Below are 12,518 nucleotides of genomic sequence, written 5' to 3'. Positions count from 1 at the left end.
ACACATTCAGAGACAGTAAAACACCTCAACACTGCAGAGACCCAGCAAACCCTGTGTGTCCAGCATGAGTGAGCCTCCAACACGCCAACCTCTTCAGCTCCAACAATGGCAGAATGAGGGCTTGCCCAGATGAGCCACGAAGGAGACCTGTTTGAGACGAACCACTTCAGAACGTTTAGAGAATGACTAACACAGTGATCACCACAACGCACAATGTCGCATCAGAGATCAGAGCAGGACCAAGCCAACACTTATAGAGCCTGGCGCACAGTTACAGCCAGAGGCACACGTAGCTGTCTGGAACTCGACAGCTGCAAAATTAAGGAACGCGTTAGATCAAGCCAATAAACATTCAAGGGCCAAGACGTTTTGCTCATTGTACTTGCATTTTTGTACTTGCATCTTATTCACTTGCATGTGAATAAGAATGAGCCGAACTAAAGAGCTTCTCCAGTGGATCAGGCTGCACGCTCTCTCAAGATGGCTCCTTCACTGCTGCACCTACTAATGAGAAAGTCCTACAAATTTTCTGCCTATTTACTAGAAAATTCTTCTTACTCTGCAACAAGACAAGACAAAAACCTAATTCGTAGAGCCAGAGCAAGCTGTGCGTCATGGAAGAACAGCCGAACGCTGAGTGGATAACTCATCCCAGTTAATATTCACTCTCACAAGCACAGCAGCTGGATCGGGAGCGAAGACCCTTCGTCGATGGACCCATTCATAGGGATCATGACATCTCATTTTACAGTCAAGTCTCTGATGTTAACTCTGATAGCCAGTAGAACGTTTGAAAAAGTCCTGTAACAAGTATCCATATGGCAGTGTTAGCTCAGTGGTTAAGGCACAGGACTAGTAATCAGAAGGTTGCCAGTTGAAGTCCCAGCACTGGCAGGTTGCCACTGTTGGGTTCCTGAGCAAGACCCATAACCCTCAATTACTCAAGTTGTGTTCCGATATAATTGTAAGTCACTTTGGATAAAAGCATCAGATAAATGCCATAAATGTTTTAACTTGGCTTCTAACCAAAAATGATTAGCTTTTAAAAACTGGTCTACAAAACATTTCATTCTTTTTTAAACAGAAGAATGAGAGTTTCATCTGGACATGGGCTGAACAGGTCCCTGCTCCATGCTCAGCTGGGTCAGCTGGCTCTCCACACTATGACCATGACCATGTATTTTTGTTAATCATAGAACTGAGGAGTGAGCACAATATTCCTCACCAGTGATATTCCAGTACTACACACCAGAATCTGAAATGCAACATCTTTAGTTTTTAAAAAGCACTGGGTCACCACTGAATAAAGAAGCTATTTAAACAGACCATCACAGTCACAAAGGAGGGTCAGAGTCAAAACCAACCAGCACTGAACTTAAACCACTGCACTTGATCAAATCTAAAGAATCTTAAGTTTTCTCCAACAGCTAACACAGTTGGGGCTAATGACTCCAACCCTGATGACCCCAACAACCCTAATCCTAACCCTGACCCCAACTCTAATGACCCCTTAACCCAACCCTAATGAGAACGTGTGTGTATAGTGAACCATTCTCCTGTGTAATAGCCAGTATTAAAACAGAAAGCTTTGAACGTGATTCATAAGGAATCTCATCATCCCACACTTTTAACTAATTTCTGGCTTCAGACTGAAATCCAACATTTCATTTAGATTCACAAGATCACCACTGCTTTAAAAATACATAAAAGACTTTTCACTTACATAAAACGGCACACTGCACAATTAGTTATAGCAGCATAACCTTAAACCTGTTTTAAGCATGTGTACTTTGACTTCTGAACTGTATCTTAAAGACCACAGAAAATTAATTCTCGCCCACTGATGGTCTCAAATACAGAAAAATCTTTTACAAAAAGTTCTGAATGTGGCCTTTAAATACAAAACAAAACATGCAGCAGATTGCTCACCTGGGATACACTGGTACTGGCCATCCTCTCGCTGGATCGTGAAGGCCTCACCTGGGTTTACTTGCACCAAAATTACCTGGAGGGGATAAAAGGGGAGAGATGTGAGTGGCGTGAGGATCTAGGCGGTGCGTAAGGACACCCTGGTCTGGTCTCTGTGCTGTCTGCCTTGCAGCACTGGGTGCCAGGCGAGGGGTGGGGGGGTTGGCATTCATTCATGCATCTGCCCGATCACGCCGTGCTCTTGCCAGGGATGAAGGGCTACATGTCTCAGTTTCCATCCAAGCTGAACACGTCAAGCTCTCACACAGGCGCCACTAACACGTCACTTTTATTCTGCTGCTTTAAATACCAAAACTGATTCACAATTAGTTCCCAGTGCACTGGACCTTTAAAAAAAAAATAAAATACAAAAATACTAGATCAGCTCTCACACACACACACACACACACACACGTATGTGCACATGTGTGTACAAGCATGAGAGTTTTGAAATGGCTTCATTTTGGCCATTTTGTGCCTCACAGCTCTTACCAGAACAACCAACGGACATGTTGATGTGAAATTTGCGTGTGTGTGTGCGTGCTAGTCAGCAGAAACAGCTGTGCAGGGCCTCACTCAGGTGAACACTCAACTTTCCCACGCATTTAAAAGGACTTTCAGAATAAACAAACAGCAGCACTCATGCCTTCAGGATCTTAACAGCAAACTCGTGTGTGTGTGTGTGTGTGTGTGTGTGTGTGTGTGTGTGTGTGTGTGTGTGTGTGTGTAAAACATATCACTCTTAGTCACACAGGATCTGTATAGAACCACCACATTCATTATGATGAACCTCTGAAAAGCTGCTTTATGTAAAAAGATTAATTAAAGCTTTTAATCTGATTTCTGAGTTAAAATTGTCTTCCTTGCTTCTCGTATAATTAGACAGCCTCCTGTCCCCAGTGCAGGTGTCCTGCTCACTAAGGAGCAGAGACAGGACAGCAGTGGTTCCAGAACCACTTGTGCCAAGAAAGCAGTGTGACGCAGTGGACAGGCACATCTGGACCCAGAATAACACAGTTCTGGTTCAGCACAGCTCAGAGTCACCTCACCAGGACCTTTCTCCTTTGAGGATTCAGTTAAACATACACTGTAAAAAACAGGAAACTGGCTCACAGATAAAGCTGCCACATTACTTGCCAACAGGAGCAAAGCACACATCCTCAAGGTGGTGGTGGTCTCATGGAGACACAGCTAGCTTCTCTGGTCTGCTCATGGGGCATGTCGTCACATGATAAGAAACCATCATAGGTCTCTAAGATCGAATTTCTAACAAAGCACAATTGGCAAACATCCGTAGAGCCCGTGCATTCCCAACTCACACAGAATATCCATCCTGATTCTCTCTGCCCTTAATTGAGAACCAATTACAGCAATAAGCAGCCATCACATGCTAGGAGCACAACAGAGACACGGTGAGATAGATTAACAGCACCTCACAGCTCAGAATTTAACCGCCACCCCCCCCGGGAGTACAAGGTCCACACCAACACTGCTGGCACAGCTGCTAGGACACATCCTCAGTTACATAATTTAAAACACAGAAAAAACCCATAACCGGACAAAATCACAGACCAGAACACACACACACACACACACACACACACACAGTCATATTTAACATCCGGAAATACCTAACAACCAAAGTGCTTACATTTCTCATTTCAATACCTTATCCACAGAGTACAGCACACTAAAAACAAGAAACCAACGAGAAAAAAAAACAAAACCCACACACAAATACATGAATGAATGACCAAGATAGGCAGGGTTGCGTTTACCTCCGTCTTGGTGCAGTCATACTGCCTGTACTGCCAGGACATATCGCTACGGCAACAGGGCATATCGCTACGGCGACAGGGCTCCCCCACCACGGCCATGGTCTAACCCTTCCTCCTCACTCCCTGCTCCCATTCATAAATGCCACAGAGACGCTGCCGCACACACACACACACACACACACACACACACACACACACACACAGCAGCCCTGCACGCACACACAGCAGCCCTGCATGCACACGCACACACACACACACACACACCAGCCCTGCACGCACGCACACACACGCACAGCGGTAAACAAGGATGCATGAGCAACACCACACTATGAGGGGCGTCAGAGGGATGTCTGCATGAATGAGACTCGAGCCACTACGCACACACACTTGCGTACGAGACGCGTCTTGGCCGGCTCCCCTTTGTTCCACACTGGGGAGCTTAGCATTCTCACAACTCACCACGATGTCTTACATGGACACAACACGTTTCTGTCCCCCTTTCCCTGGACAGCACGCATGGCAGAGGACACGGTAGTGTTTGCGTGTTAGTGAGAGAGAGAGAGAGAGAGAGAGAGAGAGAGAGAGAGAGAGAGGGAAGGAGGGAAAGAGGGAGAGAAGGAATGAAATGTCACTTACGGTTGCCCGCATCACTCTCTGTCATTCAGCCGCGGTAGCTTCCGCGAGCCGGCCACTGCGTCTTCCAGAGACCCCCCACCCCACCCCACCCCACCCCCCCCACTATGCTCTGGAGCCTGGAGTCACCTCCTCTAGCCTTCACCTACCACTCCTGAGCCCAGAGAAGTCGAGTGGGGCGACGGACATGTGGGGGCTGGCGGGACCCCAGCTTGCATCCACAACACACCCAGAAAAGCAGGAAAGAGTCGCCTTTAGCAGCTAGCTGGGCGCTGTTGACTACATACAGGGAGCAGAGCCCATATTCTCTCGCTCTCTCTCGCGCAGTCTCAGTCTCCACAGCAACCCCTTCAACAAATACGCCGCACTGTTCTCGGCAGCGCGCTGTGCTGGGAGGACACCTCATCACCCGCTCTGTGCTCACGACATGAGCTACGCAGAGGTGCACCCAAGACAGGAAGGTCACGGATGAGTGAGCACAGTCAGTTATCACCGTTCCCCCGACCACGCAGGGAAAGGGTCTGTGCCACTACCCCTCATCTCAGACACGTAGCATGACAGAGGTGTGCAGAACACGTTTGGGTTCGGGAGTGAAGCACGACCGTACAGACGCCACCGCTAGCAAATTACCGAGATTAAAAAAACAGTCAGGAATTGCTTTGTTTGCCATTTTATGTTGACAAAAATGAAAAGACGGAGAGAAAAAGGACAAAAACACCCACACCCACACATTGGTGAGTCCTCAACACACACATGCAGATATGCTCAGTCTCTCACCACCCCCATGGTCCGCCATTTGCAGAAGGACTAGCGTCTATTAATAATATGATGGATGTGTAGTGAGGGGAGCTGGGGTATCTGTGGCCCCTCAGGACACCCCCCCCCTCCCCCGGAAGCTGGCTGTGTTTCAGGACAGCTCCCCTCCGGAGGCTGGCTATATTTCAGAACACCCCCCTCTGCATAGACCAAACCAGGCCAGAAGCTTAGCCTTCCTTAGATCTTAGAGGCCACAATTGTGGAAAGATTTGCCAGTGATGCAGAGTCTCCACTTATGGCACCAGGCAACGGTTCTGCTAGGACAACAGCCTGTGACCATGATCAGCCCCAGAAACACTCCACTACTGTCCACACCAAGGACAAACAAGCAGCCGGCTAACTGTGGGACTGCAACTTTAGACCATAAATTAAGGAAGTAAAATGACAAAGATAAGAGCTTCAGCCCTCATCCAGGGATGAGGGCACTAAGTGATGTGCGCACACAGATTAGAGGCGGGGACATGCAATTCTGTGTGTGGCGTTATGGACACGGCGCAAGGCTGTCGGGGGTGGGGGGTGATTAGCAAACACCAGCAGGCAGAGCGGGCTTTATTACCCTGGAGATGGCGTGGTAGAGGCTGATGTCTCCCGCCCTTCAGTGAGTCAGGGTTGGGTTCCTCAGTGTTTGTTCCTCTTTAATTGTTTATGGTGGAACAACGTGGCAGAGCAGTTCAGTGACCAGAAAAGAACTGAGAGAAGGGAGTGTGAGAGTGGCCAGAGACGCACTGCACCAACCAGATAACTCACGAGAGCTTCGCTAAATGTACACGTCATTAGTCATTCTGGCAGAGGTAGTGAATATTTTGGCTATAATCTACAAAAAGCTTTGTCTGATTCATTTACATAAAAACTGCAGAGGGGGACATTGACACTAAAAGAATACAATTTTCCCCCTTTGTGGTGTTAATTTTCGATACACCTTCCATCTGATTAAAAACACATAGGTGAACACTTACATATTCATGTATACACTATGAAACGAACCATCTGTAACTCTCCCTACAGCACTGATGGAAGACAATCTGACATCTGCTGGAACACTTAAATGACTCTCACTGGGAACGTGTGCACCTGATCAGGAGTTGCAGAGCAAACAAACAAAACCTTGTTATACTGCTGCTTGGCCCACAGCCACTTTTCTAAAGACACTGTGCAGACCCAACCAACAGACCTGGCTGTGCATTTATCTACAGCTCAGTGCTTTCTCAAATGCTGCCAGACCAAAAGAAAACCAGAACATAACCCAAGCAAAATGGATTTCTGTGACCCAGAGGAACTCTTCTTCATGGTAACTAAGTTTTGCCTTCTTAGTGTTGAGCTGGGCCTGGTTATTTGCACAAGTGCAATGGCAGGGTCATGCCAGCAGGAGGCAGTGGTAAGGCTCATGAGCAACACTGGTGTAGCTCTAACTGCGGATGGCCAGAGCCTCACAGGAGTGGGGGAGTATTGACTTACATGGCGATGTGCCCATGAAATCAATCTGAGTGGGGGGGAGTGAGACTGCTGTTCTGCAGACAGAGTCTGAGACAGGGGTGGGTGGTGTAGGGAGCCGGGAAGACACGACACTTACTGGCCACATCTACATGACTCACTCCTCAAACACATCCAGTCTTCACCTAGTGGCGCGCACACACACACACATACACAAACAGACAGACACAATTTTTCACTGAAAGTAGATCCAGCTGAAAGACTAAATGTAAATCTGTGAACATAAATATAACACTCACACAGCCAAAACTGGAAGGTCCCATTAAAAATAAAATCTTGGTTTTAAGAGAGGTAAGAGCCAGTAAAATTCGCTACAGAATCAGCCTGTTATTGATTAAAATCTCACCCAGATTCACCCATATGTACATGAAACTTGTATCTTTTAGTGTTACCAGTATGTTTTGGGTGACAAGTAAGAGCTGTGCTCAGCCAAGTGAAAAGGAAGGGGTGTTGGACACCCTTCACTAGCCCAACACAGCGATTTCTATTCTACTACTTAACGTTCACGGCAAAAGAAACAAACAGAAATGGAGAGGACATTGCTGTGGATCTACTGCTCCAGCTACACTGTGCGTCTGCCTCATCTCTTCAGCTCAGTGCCGGTGCCTTTCCCACAAGCCTCCGTGGTCTTAACATTGTGTGGCCTTGTGAGAAGGGGGTTTCAAAGACATCTCCATGTCACTATGAGCTGCAGATCTATGTGCAGGTGCTGGGCTTGGCTCCTGACTCACCAGTGGTACCAGTCCTGACCACATGGAGCTCCTGATTCTAGAGTATTCACCACCATGCCAAGCTGGACACTCTGATTCAACCTGCACCTTTCCGCAGTGCTCCAAAGTTAGTGTCTGAAACCACTAGATTAGGGTTAAACAGCTAAATCAATCCTGTTACTGTACATTCCATCCCACTTTGGATTTGCATGGCAGAAAACAGCCTGTCCAAGGACCTGCTTTAGGACAGGGGACCTTCTTAACCATCCTGCTCGTAAGACATTAATCAGGTCTTTCCAACAATGCCTCACACGTCTAATGGGGCAGTCGTAGCTCAGTGGTGAAGCTCCTTGACTAGTAATCAGAAAGTTGCCAGTTCAAGTCCCAACAGTTCAAGCCATGTTGCCACTGTTGGACCCCTGAGCAAGACCCATAACCCTCAATTACTCAAGTTGTGTTCATACATAACCAAGTCGCTTTGGATAAAATTGTCAGATAAATGACAAATGTAAATTTATGTCAATGTCCCATTGAACACATTCTTTTGTTTGGTTCCAATGTTCTAAACTGTTGGTCATTCCCTGCGAATATTATCAATGGCGGCATTCCAGAGCCATGTTCCCAACACCACCTTGGTCCAGCGGAAATGAAGAATGATGGATGTCCCTCCAGTACTGCACAACCACATTCTTCAGCCTAAAGGGCATGCTTTGAAACCAATGTTAAGCACAAAGGTGAATGTGACTGATGCAGTACTCACAGGCAAGTCACAAGACGGGGCAGTGAACAGACTCCACGTCTCCTTTATGCCCGAGAACCTCTTCAAATAAACATGTGTAGCATTAAAACATTACTTCTACTTTATGCCTGAAATGTCCTGACAGTGAACCAGAACCATGGTGAGCAGCACTCACTGTTCCAGGCATCACAGATACTTGTCCAGTAGGTAAAGGGAGCCCCATTCCCAGGGGCTCACTTAAACATGGCGCAGTCTTCAATATCTTCATGCTAAAAATATTCACTGACCCGTATCCATCTTCTCACGGACAAGCTTCCACTTCTCTGTGAGTTGACACCTTGCCCTAAGCATGGACCCACTTTGGCCCATGAAAAGATGAACTTGTATCAACATATCAAGATGCTAAAGACTCTTGAGAGAGACAGAGCCCTTCTGTATGCTTGTTATGTGCAAGGAAGGCCAGTGCAGGCAGAGGTAGCTACGCCTTCATCAGTCCTTTGTGCTGAATGTTTACTGGCAAAGTCTTTCCACCCATTGGATTAGATGTAGCACACAGGCTGTCACCAGCCTGTCCGTTGCTCTGACATCACTACGACATGGCATCACCACCGCCGCTCTGTGTAAAGGGTTGTACGTCATTCTATGCATTTTTTTTTTTCAATGCATATACAGTCGTTAACTCTTGAATCCTGGTATCTATAGATTAGTGTAGTAACACTGCCTGTCCTGTGGGGGACTGGAGTTCAGTCTGTGTCTTTACTTTCTGAGCAAGACTCTTAATAAGAGCACATGCCAACTGTGTTAAAATGTAAATAGATTTTAATCTACATGTAGGACACCAGCACGGAGAATAAATAATTTACAAGAACACAAGCAATTTCTGTTAGTTGCTCTAGATAAGAGCATCTGCCAAATGCTATAATTGTAAATGCAAAATGTCACAGGTAAGTGTTCTGCTAATGAACAAGCTAATTGTATTAGACTTCTGAGCAATGTGACTAATCAGGTTTTCCTAAACAGTTGACGCAACTTCAAAGTGACTACAGTGAGTCAAACTTCATGATCCGTGCAAGGTGGGTATCTATCTATATATATCTATCTCTATCTCTATATCTCTATCTATCTATACCTATATCTATCTCTCTCTCTCCATCTATCTCTCTATCTATATCCTCACACTAATATTTCATTGGACCACCTTTAGCTTTGATTACGGTACGTATTTGCTGTGACATCGTTTCCACAAGCTTCTGCAATGTCACATTTCTTTCTGTCCAGAGTTGCATTAATTTTTCCCCAAGATCTTGTATTGATGGGAGATTTGGACCACTGCGCAAAGTCTTCTCCAGCACATCCCGAAGATTCTCAATGGGGTTCAGGTGTGGACTCTGTGGTGGCCAATCCATGTGTGAAAATTATGTCTCCTGCTTCCTGAACCAGTCTTTTGCAATGTGAGCCCGATGAATCCTGGCATTGTCATCTTGGAATATGCCCGAGCTATCAGTGAGGAAAAAACCCACTGATGGAATAACCTGGTCGTTCAGTATATTCAGGTAGTCAGCTGACCTCATTCTTTGGGCACATAACGTTGCTGAACCTAGACCTGACCAACTTCAGCAACCCCAGATCATAGCACTGTCCCCACAGGCTTGTACAGTAGGCACTAGGAATGATGGGTGCATCAATTCAGCCGCCTCTTCTTACACTGATGGGCCCATCAGTCTGGAACAGGGTAAATCTAGATTCATCAGACCACATGACCTTCTTCCATTGCTCCAGAGTCAAATCTTTATGCTCCCTAGCAAATTGAAGCTGTTTTTGCTGGTTAGCCTCACTGACAAGTGGTTTTCTTAAGGCTACACAGCTGTTTAGGCCCAATCCCTTGAGTTCCTTTCGCATTATGCGTGTGGAAATGCTCTTACTTTCACTATTAAACAAACATATCCAAGTTCTACTGTTGTTTTTCTACCATTTGATTTCACCACACGTTTAAGTGATCGCCGATCACGATCATTCAAGATTTTTTTCCAACCACATTCCTTCCTCAAAGATGATGTTTCCCCACTGGCCTTCCACTTTTTAATAATGCGTTGGACAGTTCTTAACCTGATTTTAGTAGTTTCAGCAATCTCCTTAGATGTTTTCTCTGCTTGATGCATGCCAATAATTTGACCCTTCTGAAACAGATTAACATCTTTTCCATGACCACAGGATGTGTCTTTCGACGTGGTTGTTTAACAAATGAGAAGCTACTCACTGCATCAGTTAGGGTTAGATAACTTTGCCATCTGAAACAATCACCCATGCAGTAATTATCCAATGGGAGGCTCTTACCTATTTGCTTAGTTAAATCCAGGTGGTGACCTTTTTTTTGCCCAGGCAGTGTATAATCATTTCAGGCTTTTCTTTAAACAATCATTCCTATTTAGGCTCAATAAAGATCACAGCATGGAGGCATGATGTTTTGTACTAGCCTTAAACCATGTTAATATGACGCTTAAACCCATGCTCTCCACACCCTCTGTACCATTTGCTACAAATGGATTTATCAGTAGATAAATGTCAGGCAACATTTAAAAAAATTTTTTTTTAATGTTTTGCTGATGGACTAAATGAGCTTGAAGTATGGATGATCACCAAAGACTTCAAACAGACAAGAACTGGTTTATTCTGGTCTTGTGGCACACAGCATAGCCTTCCCTGGAAGAGGTTGCTATAGTGATCTGACCAGGTCACTATATTAGTGAGCTCACCAGATACTGAACTGTGGCAATTATGATGACTCCCTCCGATCTCTAGAAACTCCAAGTTCTAGCACCAGAGTAATGGACATTCTGACAGTTACATGCAACCAGACAAATGCTGCTCTACGTTCCCTCTACGTTCTTTGTTATAACTCTGTACAACAGTTTATGAGTACAGTGAAGCACAACAAATTTCATGCAGAGAACTCTACCCTCCCACATCTGTCTGAGGTTATATACTAGTTTGAACCACTGCCCCGCTTACACATCATAAACCCTAACCCTGTATAAAGGGCACACACAGACCAGGAGCTGTGAGTCTGTGGAAGAAAAGGCAAATAAATCGTAAAGTACGTCATGGCTAATTGGGTGAAGCTGCGCGCGACCAACAGGTGGAGCTCCACAAATGAAAGATTTGAGAGATGGTGTGAGATCTTTACACGTGGCCACCTGGAGTATTAGGTACGTACTGATAAAGAACAGACTGATTCATTCAGCTCTCCGGCGCACACAGGCTGGGGGGGGTGTCAGCTAGTGAATGGAAAATGTGAATCACGCTGTGCGTATTCTATGCTGTTTTTGTAAAAGAGCAGCGCTGATTCTGTTAGTGTGCGTCTTCCACACAACACTTACATTCAGGCTTCATGATTTCAGCTCCAAGGTAGCGAAGACTAAAAGATGCACTGGTGCATTAATACCAAACAGCACACTGGGGGTGGGAACACACGTCTCACAACAGGCAACAAATATGCTGGGAGGTAGGGCTAGGGGCTAAAAGAAAAGCCCAGGGAACAGTGTGGTCAGCCATCACAGAATATTTCATCGTTCTTCATCCAACTGCATGACCACATCAGGGTTACATCACCACTCTGGCAGTTCTGCTATAATGGCTGACAAATACCCTGACAGTGGTCAGCTTCTCAGACAATCTACAACCATGTTTACACCTTTAGCACACCAGCTTCTTGAAGACCTTAGAACAGTCCTAACCAACACCACACCTAACTAAACCCCACACACCATTCCCCTGCTCCTACTGCATGTTCACCATATCAGTAGCTTTAGTAGACAATACTGTAGGAAACACGAGTGCACCTTCTGAAAGAAATGCCAAGAACATTAAGACATGCATGTGTCCTGCTGTAGACAGCCCACAATTAACATCAATCTGTCCCTTCGTCTTCTCATTACTGAAGGTTAATTACTCTCCCAGTCCTGCTATGATGGTGCGACACGCGTCAACACATCCACAACACATACTTTACCTGACAGGCAAAGGGACACACACACGGCATGATTTACACTGCCTTAATGTAGGCTGGGGGGGGGGGGGGGGGGGGTAGTTTATGAAGTAAACACCTCCAACAACACATGCACTGCTGCAGCTGTAAACACCTTTTACACATCTCTTCAGGAGCAACCCCAGCCAATTCACCAAACCCGCATGACCGCCATTAGACTGATGCTACCAAAGCCTGTGTCTTGTCCATCACAGCGACTGCACCAACTTGACATCTCCCCATGCCTGTTCTCACCATTAATAGTCTCAAGGTGATGAAGACAATGGACTTCACCCACTGACTTTACTATTGCCACAACACCCCTCCATACCAAACGAAAGCATACTACTATGAACAGA

General features: G+C 45.9%; 1 protein-coding gene across 2 annotated transcripts in view; it reads right to left on the bottom strand.

The window, feature by feature from the left end:
• fndc3a (fibronectin type III domain containing 3A) overlaps positions 1-12,518 on the bottom strand; it is a 34,685-nt gene that overhangs the window by 16,300 nt on the left and 5,867 nt on the right. Inside the window, exons 1-2 of one of the 2 annotated variants that reach the window (XM_035534137.1) lie at positions 3,747-3,861; positions 1,930-2,005 (exon numbers count right to left, since the gene is read on the bottom strand). In XM_035534137.1, the coding sequence (XP_035390030.1) occupies positions 1,930-2,005; positions 3,747-3,845 (175 nt within the window). In that variant the 5' untranslated portion in view covers positions 3,846-3,861. Of the gene's footprint in view, positions 1-1,929; positions 2,006-3,746; positions 3,862-12,518 lie in introns of those variants that run through there. The other variant, XM_035534136.1, reaches the window with a different exon arrangement.

Source organism: Electrophorus electricus, chromosome 15 (assembly GCF_013358815.1).
Source record: "Electrophorus electricus isolate fEleEle1 chromosome 15, fEleEle1.pri, whole genome shotgun sequence".
Classification (NCBI taxonomy): domain Eukaryota; kingdom Metazoa; phylum Chordata; class Actinopteri; order Gymnotiformes; family Gymnotidae; genus Electrophorus; species Electrophorus electricus.
Note: the sequence above shows the minus strand (reverse complement) of the source record. Positions and strands in the feature narration are given on the sequence as shown.